Genomic DNA, 15639 nt, shown 5'->3' with positions numbered 1-15639 from the left:
GTTCTTAATCTTCATAAAGGATTTTCCATCTATATAGTATCACATCGATCACCCGTGTTTTCACCAAGGCGACCGTCGCATTTCCTCTCGAAACGACCAAATAATGCTTCAAAAGGGCCTTACAATTATAGAAGACTGGTGTGCCCCGTGGTTGATGCTCTTCAACGTCTCCAAGTGCTAGTTCACGCAAGTGCACTAACCTCACCCACCATTATACTTTAAACTGAGTTAATCTTGAACAAGTCACATCCTACAAGTACATTAGCGTTATCATCACAAGTACATTAAACACGGTCTAATCATATATTACAACAGTAGCTGATGCTTCTAAATCACTTGGATTTATCAGACGATCTCGCTAGCTTTCGCCGCTCTGCGAACGTAAACTTGCGTACAAAACCTTTGTACGTACTAAACTAGATTATACCGCTTCAGTACTGAACCCTGACCAAGATTACTTAACCGATGCCTTAGAAGCTGTTAAAAATAACGCGACTCGCTTTATTGTTTCTAAGTACGACTATATACTGTACCCTATGCGATATAAAAACAACCCTTGGAGTTTCCACATGAGCATAACGTGGCAAAATTTCAGATCTGTACCTTTTCTATAAGCTGTTCTACAATTCCCCGGGCCTAGGTGAAACAGTACGTCTTCCACCGCGTTGAACTTCGCGCCGCCAATTTAATTATTTAAGCGTAGAACGATTACATGGTTCGACTAACGCTTCTAACCAGTCCTTTCTTCAAGTTCCCATTTATTGGAATACATTGCATAAATCAATAGTAAGGGAACGTAACCCATGCTCATTTCCGGGAAGCATTTTCGTAGTATCCATGCAGTCAACCACCCCCTACCATGTCACCATATTTCTGTTGCGTGATACTGCTGTGTAATGGCCTGTGTGTGTAATTGTGTTGTCTCAATTACATATGTTGCTTCTTTGTCCTTGTGTCCATGTTATTTGTTTTTGTCCTGACGATATTTTTTATTGTAAAAGTGGCCCTTGTTCATTTCTGATGAGGGACCCCCCTCCCTCTTTTTAATATCCTATAGGGGGTAGGTTTGGTATTTACCCCTCAAAGGTAAATAAATTATAATAGACACGTGACTACCCGCCTGCTTGTCTTGATCTCAGTGTCCTCAAATCGTCCCTGTATGAATGCATAGCACCTTTAGGTATTCAAGAGGTGCTGAGAATCGAGGGGCTCGCTCTTTAATTAGCGCCATGCACGTCGGTAACAGCCAATTGGGTTGTTTCGTTCATGAATCCAGGGCTGCTGACCGCCTTTGCATTGAAACTTGGAATATTTATTTATTTATTTATTTATTTATTTATTTATTTATTTATTTATTTATTTATTTATTTATTTATTTATTTATTTATTTATTTATTTATTTATTTATTTATTTATTTATATTCTAAAGGTGTTTATTCGGCAGAGCTTGGAGTAGCGCAACGTCAGCGGTCAGCGCAGTAACTGCTTCCAAGCACGAGAGCCTTTGCCAATCAAGAGCGCTCGACCAACTAGCGTCTCTCTTCTTCGCTACAATCAAGAGAGAGAGATAATTTACTTGAAGGAAGGCCGAGAGGTCGGCCTGCCTTACACCCTGATTCGCCCCGCAGATTCCATCAATACCGTCACATTTTTTGCGTAGGGGAGATTTATGAGATTTTGTGAAAGTCGCTACTACAATTTGTGTTTTCCTTGGCATTTGTTTTCAGTTATCTCTAGTTTTGACATTACTGTGTACACCACTCTTCTTCGTTTTTTTTTTTTGTGCGTGCCTGATTTGTAGTAATCGCAGCCACTTCTTGCTGCCCGCCAGGCAATGAGAGCCAAGTCTAGTGTAAACTTGCAGGCCTAGCTGATTCCTCTACCTTTGCATTTGATGTGGGCTATAACTATAAGTATTGTCACGAGCAATGGCAAAGACAAAGACGTTGTAGTGGGGCTGGGTCAGAGGCTCTCTTGGCGGACTGAAAACCTGCTGGAACCTGTGCACTCTGTGCAGTCTTGACTAGGCAAGCGCTAGCCGTTCACGGTTAATTAAATACTCCCCGTAACATCTTTTTGGTGGAGGTTGCGGGCTCTATTCCACCCGGCCCTGGATCTTCGGAGCGGACGCCACGTTTCTCCCGCCTCCATGGCCGAAGACAGTACGCAGTCATCGCAGGCCACGTGTTGAAAGGCATAGCTGACGATGCCTTCAACATCCTCATGTGTAAGAACTGCACCACGGTTGACTCCATTATCACAGAATGCCGGCGGTTTGAACAAGCAAAAGCAGGCGGATTACTCAGCGCTTTCACAGACTCCCGAATACAGCTGCGACCTCCTCGTGCGATGATCCCGTGACGCCCCCTCCGTTCTCGCCGCCTAACAACTTGGCCAGGATTGTTCGCCAGGAGCTCGAAGCCATGGCTCCAGCCGCTTATCAGGCACCTGCTCACGACCATTTGGCGACAATCTCTCTCATTCAGGCCGTCGTACGTCAGGAGGTTGCCAATATGGGCGTCGTATTTCCACAAGCGCCTAGTTACGCCCCTCCGCCCATGTGCGCGTCCGGTCCTCCCACTGAACACCACAACGCCCCAATTGTTGCTGCTGCCGCTTCCGCTCCCCGGTTCACACCCCGCTACCGCAACCCTTTTGAGTGGAGGACGCCTGACGACCGACCAATCTGTTTTTCTTGCTCTCGCGTCGGCAACATTTCACGCCACTGCCGCAATCGTCGGAATTACCGACCAAGCTTCCCTACTGACCGCCGCCAAGATCGTGGCCAGTACTATAGCACACCTCTTCTCGACGACCAACTCCCGGCCCGTGATCCTCACCGTCTGTCTTCGCGCTCTGAATCGACCTACGCCGATGTTTCCGCACAAGGACACTGGTCCAGCCGATCGCCGTCCCCTCAAATTCGCCAGTCGCGCTCCCCTCAACGCCGTCGCTCTCCTTCTCCGGCTTCCTCTGGCCACCACCCGGGAAACTAGCCAGTGCAGCTCCGGGAGGTGAGGCTGCATTGACGACAAGGACAGAAAAACCTCTATTGAACCCTACTTCCAGACGCAATTTTCTCGGTGTTCTCGTCGACGGTGTGCCCGTTACTGCTCTCATTGATACTGGCGCCCACATATCTGTTCTTAGTTCTACGCTCCGACGCCGCCTACGCAAAGTGCTGACACCTGCCGTCTCTCCTACTGTGCGAGTAGCTGACTGGCACCCGAACACCGGTTCTTGGTATGTGCACTGCCCGCGTTACTGTTGCCGGTCACAACACTTCAGTTCTTTTCGCTGTTCTGGACGCTTGCCCTCATGATGTCATTCTTGGTATTGACTTCTTGAGCGCCCACTCTGCCCTCATCGATTGTTCTACTGGCATTTTGCGGCTCGAACTGCCATTGTGTCCTGATTACGCCGCATCAAGTCACAGTCGCCTACGTTCCATGGAGTTTCTACGACTACCCGCGCAGGCTGCTACCTACGTCCTTATGTCACCGTTCCCACCGGTCCCTGATGGTGAATATGTGGTCGCTCCCCTCACAGACCTGATCCTCTCGCGCAACATCGCGCTTCCTCATACCATAGTGGTTGTTGCCAACAACAGAACGCTGCTTCCAGTCCTCAACTTTTCTACTTCGACCCATGTTCTTCCTCAAGGAATTTCACTAGCCGAACTGTCACCTCTGGAAGAATGTACTGTTTCTTCATTCACTGCTGACGCTGAGCCCATGACCCAACCTGTCATACCGGCGCCAACCCAGGCACTTCTGGACAAAATGATATCCCCCGACCTCTTACCGTCCCAAAGTGAAGCACTCCGTGGTGTCCTATTTTCGTACCTTGACGTATTTGATGTTGAGAACACTCCATTAGGCCGTACACAAGTCGTGGCCCACCGCATCGACACTGGAGACGCCAGCCCCCTTCACAAGCACCCTTACCGAGTGTCTCACTCTGAGCGCCAAGTCATCCAAAAGGAGGTTGATAAAATGCTAGATAAAGATGTGATCGAGCCTTCTTCTAGCCCCTGGGCATCCCCTGTAGTGCTTGTGAAAAAGAAGGACGACAGCTGGCGGTTTTGCGTCGATTATCGCCATCTCAATCGGGTGACGAAGAAGGATGTGTATCCTCTTCCCCGAATTGATGATGCGCTCGACTGCCTCCATGGTGCCAAATATTTCTCGTCGCTAGACCTCCGCTCGGGATACTGGCAAATTGCCGTCGATGAGCGCGACCGCGAGAAGACCGCATTCATCACACCCGACGGCCTCTACCAATTTAAGGTTATGCCTTTTGGTTTGTGTAATGCTCCTGCAACTTTTGAACGCATGATGGACACTCTTCTACGTGGTCTGAAATGGTCAACCTGTCTTTGTTATCTGGATGACGTAATCGTTTTCTCGCCCAGCTTTGACAGCCACCTCCCTCGTCTGTCGGCCATTCTCGACATATTTCGGCGTTCTGGCCTCCAGCTCAATTCATCTAAGTGTACCTTTGGGCGCCGCCAGATCAAATTACTTGGACACCTAGTCGACGCTACTGGCGTACAACCGGACCCTGACAAGGTCCGTGCCGTCCGCGACTTCCCGGTTCCACGGTCCACGCAAGAAGTACGCAGCTTTCTTGGGCTCTGCTCTTACTTTCGCCGCTTTGTTCTCAACTTCGCGGACATTGCTCGACCCCTCATGGACCTACTCAAAAAGGATGCGGCCTTTTCTTGGGGCGCGGAACAAGCGACTGCCTTTGCGTCGTTGATTTCTGCCCTCACTTCACCACCTGTGCTGGCTCATTTTGACCCGGCTGCTAGAACAGAACTTCGCACCGACGCAAGCGGCCATGGCATTGGTGCTATCCTCGCCCAAACACAGAACGAAGTCAACCGTGTGATCGCGTATGCTAGTCGTCTGCTGTCACCGTCGGAGAAGAATTACACCATTACTGAGCGGGAGTGCCTAGCTCTCGTCTGGGCTGTCGCGAAATTCCGTCCGTACCTATATGGACGGCCGTTCGTGGTCATAACAGACCACCATGCGCTCTGCTGGCTCTCGACACTTAAAGACCCCACAGGAAGGCTCGGCCGTTGGGCATTACGGTTACAGGAGTACACGTTCTCGGTAGTGTACAAATCTGGCAAGTTACACAACGACGCCGACTGCCTCTCCCGCCATCCCGTTGAACCACCCGACTCCACTGAAACAGACTCCGACACCTGTGTCTTGGCGATAACAGACTTCATCCATGTGGCCGACGAACAACGTAGAGATCCATCGTTGCTCTCTATTATTGACCGTCTGCAATCCGGCACCATCGACCCTTCACTCAACATGTTCTTGCTTCAGGATAACGTTCTTTACCGCCGCAACATGCACCCCGACGGCGCCGAACTCCTGCTCGTTGTCCCGCATCATCTGCGCAGGGATGTCCTCATCCAGTTTCATGACGCCCCCACTTCCGGGCACTTAGGCGTCTCCAGAACTTATGATCGCATACGACGACGCTTTTTCTGGAAGGGCCTTTATCGGTCCGTTCGCCGCTACGTAACATCTTGTGACCTGTGTCAGCGTCGGAAGAAACCTGCGACTCTACCCGCTGGTCTCCTTCAGCCAATTGACGTTCCAGCCGAGCCATTTCATCGAGTGGGCCTGGACTTGCTGGGTCCCTTTCCAATTTCCACGAAAGGCAACAAATGGATTGCAGTCGCTACGGATTATACCACTCGATTTGCAATTACTCGAGCGTTGCCAACCAGCTGCGCCACAGACGTAGCCGACTTCCTACTGTACGACGTCATCCTCCAACATGGTGCTCCACGTCACCTACTCACAGATCGCGGTCGCTGCTTCCTGTCTCGTGTGGTTGACGATCTACTTCGATCATGTGCTACTCATCACAACTTCACGACCTCATATCACCCTCAAACTAATGGACTCACCGAACGCTTAAACCGTACACTGACCGACATGCTTTCCATGTACGTTTCCGATGACCACCATGATTGGGACGTTGCGCTCCCGTTCGTCACATTTGCATACAACTCATCGCGTCATGAAACTGCCGGCTACTCACCCTTCTATCTTCTCTTTGGACGCCATCCCTTACTACCCTTTGACACCTTGCTCCCTTCTGATCCGGCCTCCACGTCCACGACTTCCTATGCGCAAGATGTCATCACGCGTGCGCTCGTCGCGCGCACAGTAGCCCGCGCTCGGCTCACGTCATCGCAGACCGCACAAAAGGCCATCTACGATCGTCAACACCGGGATGCTGATTTTCCACCGGGCTCTCTCGTCCTTCTCTGGCTCCCATCTCGTCGCGTCGGCCTGTGTGAAAAGTTAATGTCGCGGTACGTCGGACCCTATCGCGTGCTGCGCCAGGTGACTCCTGTCACCTATGAGATATCTCCCATGGCATCCACCTCATCGACTGCCGCACCGCGAACTGACATCGTACATGTTTCCCGCCTCAAACTTTACAACTGTGATAATCCATTTTGATCACAACAAGCACCGGGACGGTGCTTCATCGGCCGGGGATAATGTCACGAGCAATGGCAAAGACAAAGACGTTGTAGTGGGGCTGGGTCAGAGGCTCTCTTGTCGGACTGAAAACCTGCTGGAACCTGTGCGCTCTGTGCAGTCTTGACTAGGCAAGCGCTAGCCGTTCACGGTTAATTAAATACTCCCCGTAACAATATATATATATATATATATATATATATATATATATATATATATATATATATATATATATATATAGTAGTAACTGGATTTTTCAATGGGCCAAGCGTATTTAGGAAAGTCAGAAGCACAACTATATATATATATATATATATATATATATATATATATATATATATATATATATATAGGTGCGACGCACGAAAAGACGCTGCGCGGGAAAGTTCGCAGTGGAGCGCGTTCGGAACCAGCGCTGAACACGATTGCTTTTCGGTGGGATTAATAAAAATTTTTGCTTTCAAGTTGGGGGGTGAAAATCCTATTATTATCAATCCTGTTATCCTTTAATTCTATCCTATTATTAGTATTTTCAGAAATAAAGCGAAAGTATGAATAAAAGCCGTGCACGTCCGCGTCAACAATAGCCACAATAACATTTAATTTATAAATTTAAATAACAATAACATAGCTTTTAGCCACAATAACATTTAAAGGGAAAAGGTAGAGGCAACTTAAAAGAAACCATGAACGATTCGGGTAACAGGACTCTGGTAATGGCATTGTAGGACCGGGGGGGTCTTCAGCATCGCCGGGGGGAAAACTCCGGAGGGGCTCGTGCCCCGGAGCCCCCCGTAGTCGGCGCCTATAACTGACGAGCTCCTTGTTTCTGCCGACGAAGCCATGGATGAACAGATGGCGATGGTCACCAAGTTCTGCGACAATGGGGGCCTCATTTACCCTTCGGAGAAGCTCTTCTCATTAGTATAGATGCCCTTGAAACCACTTTTTTCGACTTGGTTCAGTTACAACGAACTGCACAGTGACAGCTTGGAAGAGCTTGTCTCCTGCCTGCAGAAAAACGGCGTCATACTGGGCTGTGCACCGCATAGCCCCAGCCTTACCAACCAGGTTATAAAATTCTTTTTGGTCACCCGTTTGCACTTCTACATGAAGGTACTCAACAAAGACTAGTGCGTCTTCCCGTGAAAAGATGAAGCACGTAAGCTCAGGCGCGTCACTTAGCAGGGAATAACTTAAGGCTGACAACATTCTCTTTGAATTGTTTGTGAATAATTTAAATATTTTTTTCTCATGAAAAAAAAAAAAGCACCAGCTCAGGTGTGTCGCGTAGCAAATTAAAGCATCATAGATGACTGAGAATGGTTTGTTTTAAACGGATTTTGAGCCACTCTTAAAAAATGAGTTCCTTGCGTAAACAGTTAGTCAAAAAATCGGAAGCCACTTTGTCGAGACTAAAGTGTGAAACGGCGGAAGCCTGACACCATTGCCTGTTAAAGTGTCTGTTGAAGTAGTTGGTGGCCGCCTGGAACTGTTGCAGCGCCGTTTGTGGATCACATGGAGGAAGACGCGTCTTCCATGGTGGTGCTATGCCAGCTATGCGCGCTACAGGCGTCAGGGTACAGCGTACTGTAGTCAGGGCATGAGTGGAGCAGACGACAAAACGGATAGGCAAGCAGGCGCCGTTGTTATAGCAACTGTAGCAACGACGAAGAAATAACCGCGCGGCGCCGAACCACCCCGACACCCGCACTTGACGACAGGGACGTCACGCACGCGAGCCAATCAGGAGGCGCACACCTGCGCCTAGCGACAGTGACGTCATGACACAGAGGAGACCAATCAGGTGGCCGAAAAGCTGTGACAGTTTTTGCTAACGGCAGATGACCTTGACAATGAGTCATTAAAGGCTTCCGCCTTAAAAAAATGCTTGCTTCCTTCCGAGTTACCACTGGGAATTGTCTTGCTTTGCGTTCGATAAGGTGTCAGCGGTGGTAAATCGGCTACAGCAAGCTAGAATGTAGCATGCATCGACGCGCGCTCAATCGGATTGTTACCTTGGCGCCTTTCAATTCCTAAGGAGCTAGCATAGCTACTCCATCAACATTTGCCACCATGCACGAGCGAGAATGTATATTACAAAGTGGTTTTTTTTTTTTTTTTTTCTCATTGCATGTTGGGTTGCGCGCGCGGATGATTGCATTCCACGCAGCGCCCTTGCACTGCGACTGCGCTGCCGTCGTGGCCGACGTTGGATGGATAGATGAGGCTGAACCCTTTAAATCAGGCAGTGGCACACGCCACCTAGCCGTGACTATTAACATATTTTGTACTTTGAGGAGGGTGAAATTTCACTTTGCTTTGGTTTTAGCCACCAATCAGATAACCTCCGTTTGGTTATTTCTACCCGCTTAAAGTCTATTTTGCCTCCACTGTCCCTAAACCCCAATGCTTTGGAAAAATCAACCCCGTTGCTTTGCACAGTAGGGTTAAGCCATAAGTGCAAGCGTGTGGTGTGGGTGTGGCATGTGCAAGTTGGTTCTTTATTCTATGTGTGCCCTACGTTGGATGGATGGATGAGGCTGAACCCTTTAAACCGGGCGGTGGCATACGCCACCTAGCCATGACTATTAACATATTTTGTACTTTGTGGTGGGTGAAATTTCACCCCTGCCTTGATTTTATCCACCAATCAGATAACCTCTGTTTGGTTATTTCTACCCGCTTCAAGTCTATTTTGCCTTCACTGTCCCTAAACCCTAATGCTTTGAAAAAATCAGCCCCGTTGCCTTGCACTGTAGGGTTAAGCCCTTTACAGAAAAGTATGAGGTGTTCAGCCGTTTCCTCTTCTTCTCCACACGCACAGCACAACGTGTCTATACCTTGGTACTTGACTCGGTACATCTTAGTCCGCAATACTCCCGTCCTGGCTTCAAACAACAAAGAGCTTCCCCTAGAATTATCGTAGATATTTTCTTTGGCAATTTCTTGCTTGAAAGTTCTGTATGTTCCCAGTGCTGATTTCGTCTGCATCCCTGTTTTCCACAGCCCCCTCTCTGTTTCCTTTACCTTTTTCTTAACCGCTGTTTCCTGGTTTGCACCCCTCCTGCAGTCTAAATATTTGATTGACAGTTTTCTGCTCAGCTTCCTCCATTTTGTATCAACATTCCTCATGTACAAATAACTGAAAACTGTTTACACGTGCGCTGCCACACGTTGATGATGATGATGATGTAGTAGCGGCCAGCCCCTTTGTAACGGGTGGACACACGCAATGTCCTGGCCTGGAGGGTTTAAATAAATAAATAGATAAATAAATAACAAAAGGAGAAAGAAAAGAGAACACAGAAAGGAAGGAAATGTGCACTTGTAGGTCACTATGCAAACTAGAGTCACATCCGGCGCACACTGGTCCACCACTCAGTCAGTCGCTTTTTGGTGGCCACTACAGCGCAGGTCCGGCCGACGTTGCGTCCATTCGCGATGTGGTTTCCATCCTCTGCCTCGAGCAAGTGAAAACCGAGTGCCCGAGGGAGATCTGTGTCCTCTGCCGGAGCAGTCTGCAGGCCAGCGCATCGAAGGATGAGATGCTCTTGCGTCTCGGCCTCCGCCCCGCAGAGCCTGCACTTGGTGCACATACCGGTGTCTTGGAAGCGGCTGCGGTATACGAGAGTGCGCAGTGCCCCTGCCCTCGCCTCGAACAGGAGGCTGCTTCCAATGCTGTTGTCATAGAAGCACTCCGCACTGATCCCTCGTTTGTTTCCCCGGTAGAGTTCAAGGGTGGATTTCGACTCCATTTCCTTGCTCCAGATGGTGGTTTCCGCTTCCTTCACGCGTCGGCGGACCTCGATCGACCACTTGGCTGCAGTGTCGGCCTCGATTTTTTCACCAAAGAAGCCGTACTTCTTCTCGATATGGTACACCCGGCGTGTCCAGTCAGTTCGCATGCATGTCGCCACGTGTAAACGTGTGGCAGCGCCACCTGGCAGTTTCCTCCCAAGGCGCCACGCGCGAGCCGGTGCGTTCAGCACACTTCCCCATTTTAGCCACTGTAGTAACATTCTGGATTTGGCTATAATTCGGATCTCACGTGGCTCTTACTGGCTCTGACAGCTCTGACCAGTTTCCATGGTTTTTTTCCTTCCTCCATGATGCTGGGGCTGTTTTTGACCGAGCGTGAGCAATACAAACAATGTGAAATTTTAAGCTGAATATGCTGCTTATAAGTAGCATTTAATGCGGTTTAGGTATAAATTTTGATTGATTTCATGGTTTCTGAAGGAAAGTATGTAAGGAAGATGGCCGAAGCAGCCGAAGGTTTGTTCAACTGCGGCTCTAACTCGTAACTCGTCTCCGCATTAACGCAAGGCTGGCTCACTGCGCTCGCTGGCTTACCGGGTAGTTGCGAAGGGTAACAGTGGGAACGTATTTCTTATCGCGAAAATACTTAGTAGCGTGATGAATACGAACTACCCATTAAAGTACGGTGTTCAAATTGCCTGGACTAATCGACAAGGCATCTGGAATTCTCTCCGTTGTCAAGTGAGTAAAATTACTGTAGCTTGTGGCGGCTATCGTCTGCACATCACACATCGGTGCGCAAAGAGCGTAAACGTGTGTTGTAGGATTGATTCACTGCCTTTTTTTGTATGTGTCCTTGATTTTGCTTAGGGCTAGGTGTTTCTAGAGCTTAAAAAAGATACGGCTTAATTATTTGCCTGACCTTAAACTTGTTTTATCACTTCTGTTCTACTGACGATTTGTTGACGCGCAATTCGATGCACGTGTTGGCTCTTCGCTGAACACCGATAGTGATTCCAATAAAATGCAATTGCAGTTTATTTCTGGTCTTAGAGAATATTAGTTGGACCAATAATCCTGCTCAAATTCAAGCTCATTGTAAGTCAGGCGACACCCGTACCACCAGTCAAAAATGGTGGCACTGGCGCCTTTTTAAATGCCCGATTGTTATTCTCATTCATACCTCGTTGCTAATCTTATGCTCTCGCTCACGAAAATTCTGCATTGGCAACTTTCAGGTCTTGGAAGGGAAGTGTCCGGGAGTGAGAGAGAGAGATGTCATAAGGGAAGGGAGGCCGAGCCCGGTTGGGTATTCCTTGCACTATGTAAAGGGTACTGAAAAATGAGAAGGACGAGAAAAGTACGCCCTTTGCACGGAAAGTACGGAGGACTTTCAGTGATGTATATGAGGACGCCATTATGTTTAATGTACTCTGCTGAAGTGCCTGCGGTTTACGTTTCTTACGCCTTTTTTTTTTTTTTTTTTTTCCTTCTCGCATTCATTGCATAGGCGAGGCAAGCTCATGTTCTCGCCCGCGACACAAGCGCTGATCGCTCCTCTAGCGGACAGATTCGAACGTAGACGGTCGCGTAGGAGCGATTGTGCGCCCGTTTGCGTTGGCGCGTGGGCTGCTAGTGGTTGCATTTTCATGGTGGGGAAATGCAACTTCGTCTTCCTGCAAGCCAGGTACACAGTATTACTGAGTTGTTCAATTTCACAACAGCCTCGAGCACACGAAACGCAGAGACCCGTCCGTGAAATTCAACAGGCCTCCATTCAACTGGCAAAGAATAGACTAGCACGAAACTGTCTGTGGAGTTAAATTGCACATTTTCCTTTTTGCATGACCTCTCTTCATCCATAGTGGAAGTCGAAAAGAATAAACTTGGGCTAAGTGCCTCAGATCGGCTGTCCAATGTTTCAACAGGTGGACTTGTTTTTTATTTATCAAGACGGCCAATGTCGCGCAGTAAATTGAGTGACCTTTACGTGTGCAGTGGAAAGCTTTATAAGCTTTGTGCATGCGGGCATATAAGCTTTGTGCATGCGGGCATATAAGCTTTGTGCATCCCCTCAACGCTGGCCACTTTCAGGATGAAGCACTTTGCGGGGCAGGCTGACGGAAACCATCTAATTGTGATTATACACCACAATGCAGTCTTTTCTAAATGCTGTAACAACGACAGCATGTATTGGCGGCAGTGGGAAGGGCAAGATTACGAGTATTTTCCATGATCTATAGACTACTCTCGAACACTGGTTTAGAGCATGCGCACTTAATCTTGAAGAGCGAGCACTGGCAGCAAGCATGTGATAAAAATTGGCTGAGCAATATTGCGGTTGTTCTTTCATTCTTTCCGCCAGTTCCCCCAGCAAAACATGGTTGCCCCCCCCCACTGCACGTTCTGGTCTATATCCTCAGCCTGCAAGTCTTTGAGTCAGCTACGCCTTATAAGACAAACAGCTGTTTTAGTACGCACAATTAGCAATTGTTCGCAGTTTGCATGCAGTCTCTCATCAGGCACTTACTCTAGTCTGTTGTCATTCACCTTTGAAAGTTGCTGCACTCATAGCATGTAACTGTTGCCCAAGCAATTTCATTTATGATTTTTATAAATATGGTGCCACAGCTCGGAATTGTGGGATAGTAGTCCGCACTGCTATGAACTAAACGCCGCCTGGCTCCCGTCGAAAGTATACTGAAGGCACCAGTTGACGGCATGCCTACATTTTTCGATTCAAGATAGCTATCTGTACGGTTGTAGTTTCCAATGTGAGCATACACAGTCTCTAATAAGCACAAGACGAAGCATTTTGCGGCTAGGGTAGATAAAGTATGTGAACTTCGATGCAGTGACATCCAATGTGCAAGTTTGCTGGCACACACTTCATTACAAGTACCTAAGCCCGTGAGAACTCTCCGCAGACTAGGCGACATGTCAATCATAAGAACGTGTGGTTGGCTTCATTTTGATACAACGCAAGGTACACTTTCAACATATTTTCAAGGAGACCGTCGTTCAAGGATACTCATACGAACTGTGCTACAAATGTTTCGTGAGGCTACAGCACCAAGCCTGAAAGTTTTGTGCATCATGAATGCCAAGAAAAGAGAGTGATGAAGCGGACAGTCGCGGCAGAGATGCTCTGTAGAGAATGAGGAGGGAGAGCTTTGTACCCACAAAGGATTCTGTTTTGTTGACAGGTGAACTAACAGTTGCTGATAAGATATTGCACAGAATGTGCTGCTCGTAAAGTTTAGAATTCAAGAAAAGCTTCAGCATACCTTTTTAAGTAGAAGCACTTTATCTTCCTGGAGCCATTTTGCCAACAGGCTTTTCACTCATCTGCTTGTGAATTAGTTATGAATTCCAATGACTTTCAGGCTTTCATTTGTTCGAGGGTAACAATGTTGGCAGAGAAAACAAGATAGCTAATAATATCAACATGAGTTATCTCCAGGAAGACGCTCACATCAGCAGTCGTGTCCGCTTCCGTGTACAGATGAGTGTCGCAGTGCCGCATTTGCTGCTTGTAGCATGAGTGTGTTGATCTGATCAGCTGCAAGTAGTATTCAGCGAGTTGGTAGCATTATGAGTAAAAGGCTGGACAGCTCGTATCACACCACCACTGACACTTTACCGCTGCCATCACGGTCATGGCCATCGCAGTGGTTCATAAACATTGCCAATGCACGAATGAGCCTGCCAGTGTGACGTCATATGCAAGTTATGTATGAAGTGACACTAAGCATGTCTCAACTACGCAGCAAGAGTAAAGTTGGCAGTACAAGCTATTTAATGTATGCTTTTTTAAACTTGTGCAATAATGTTAAAATCATGCAGCATAAATTCTGCTAATGCCTGAACGTAGTGAGACGTGTGGCTAGCGTGTACAAAGCCTTTGAAAGTAGTTTGTGCTTGCGTTTTTGTGGGAAATGAGCACAACAAAGAAGTGATACAGTTAAATCTTGATACAACGAAGTCAGTAAAATTAGTACTTTATTTCATTATATCAAAATTCTGCTATATTGAAATTCAACCTTTTATGCAAAGTACAGTTGCCGACTGTTTCTTATTTACATGCAAAGGGCTGCAAAAATGTTCGGATAATCATGCAGCTTGACAAAAAAAAAAAAAAAAACTAATTTCAATAGCAAAAAACAAACATTTTGTTGAACTTGAGAGCCAGTAATCACTTTTATGGTTTCATGCTGCACTGATGAAAGTCCTCTTCACAATGGCCCTACAGCATGTGGAAAGCCAAAAGAAAGAAACGCAGGTCCAACACACTGTGGTGACTGGTGAAGGGAAACTTCAGCGTCAATTCCACTGCTACAGCTTGCCAACATAACCTCTGGTGTTGGCCAGAGTGGTACAACACCAAATGCTATGTTCATGGAACCGAACCACTGTTCTCCACTCACAACAAAGAATGCAGCATCAAAACCCATCCGACGCCATAAAAACACTTCGTTTTAAAAATTCTTGGAAGTGAGGCGATAACCTGAATTATGGCAACTTTGTTCACGGTTGCGCCATTTTCGGTTTTGTAACATCTTGCGTACATCATGTCCGAAAAATTGAGCGAGATCCGGTATGGACATCGTACAATTTCAGTCATTGTTATACGCATTGGTTCAAGAGAAGTCCTATAAATTGTTTTTTGACAGAACACCCTCATATTTTTGTGGAGTAGGTTGTGGTACAGGTGATGACAGCTCCGAACAACCATGTTGACTACTTATATCCAATACTTGTTGCAGGAGTGGTGCACACACCAAAAATGCTTATTTGTGGTAAAAGCGTCTTGGAATTTGTTCTTTCCTTCAACTAGTCGATAATAGCGTCTTTTGACTTCAAGATCATGAGAGTGAGTTCTGTGATATCCCGAAACAAGCAGCGACGTCATTTTTCTTGCCGTTTAGGATTGCTTGCAAGATACTAGCCTGGTCCGCAAGTGAGAGGGCGTTGCGTTTAGTGCTATCGTCCCTATGTCTACTCGTTCTTGTCACTTGCCACGTGGTGATGACAAAAACAAGAACACCAAATTGAACATTTATGGAATACGAAACTATGCTGCATAGAGTGCGTGATACGATGCGCCAATACTTGTGCAACCTAGTGCCTCTGATCGACACCGCAATCACCAGCTTATGGCCTCTGAGATCTGGCGGCGCATCTTTGAGGCCATAACCAACTAAATTTGTTGCTGCTGGAAAATATGCTGCTCTGTTTCGGCAGCCACTCTCTGTCACACAGAGCGCGACTTGAAAGGTGCGTTTGCAAACAACCGCTTGTAATTCAACCATGTGACAAATGGTGCTCACAGTATCAATTTGTTGCGTCGGTCTTC

At 47.4% G+C, this 15639-nt stretch overlaps 1 protein-coding gene across 1 annotated transcript in view; it reads left to right on the top strand.

Annotated features, from left to right (window-relative positions):
- The first annotated feature begins 10742 nt into the window (after positions 1-10742).
- LOC119450088 (mitochondrial inner membrane protein OXA1L-like) overlaps positions 10743-15639 on the top strand; it is a 31897-nt gene continuing 27000 nt past the window's right edge. The window contains exon 1 of the mRNA XM_037713447.2: positions 10743-11024. Within this exon, the coding sequence (XP_037569375.1) occupies positions 10941-11024 (84 nt within the window). The 5' untranslated portion in view covers positions 10743-10940. The remainder of the gene's footprint in view (positions 11025-15639) is intronic.

The sequence above is a fragment of the Dermacentor silvarum genome, chromosome 4, assembly GCF_013339745.2.
Source record: "Dermacentor silvarum isolate Dsil-2018 chromosome 4, BIME_Dsil_1.4, whole genome shotgun sequence".
NCBI lineage: Eukaryota > Metazoa > Arthropoda > Arachnida > Ixodida > Ixodidae > Dermacentor > Dermacentor silvarum.
This window is presented reverse-complemented; position numbering and strand designations above follow the sequence as displayed.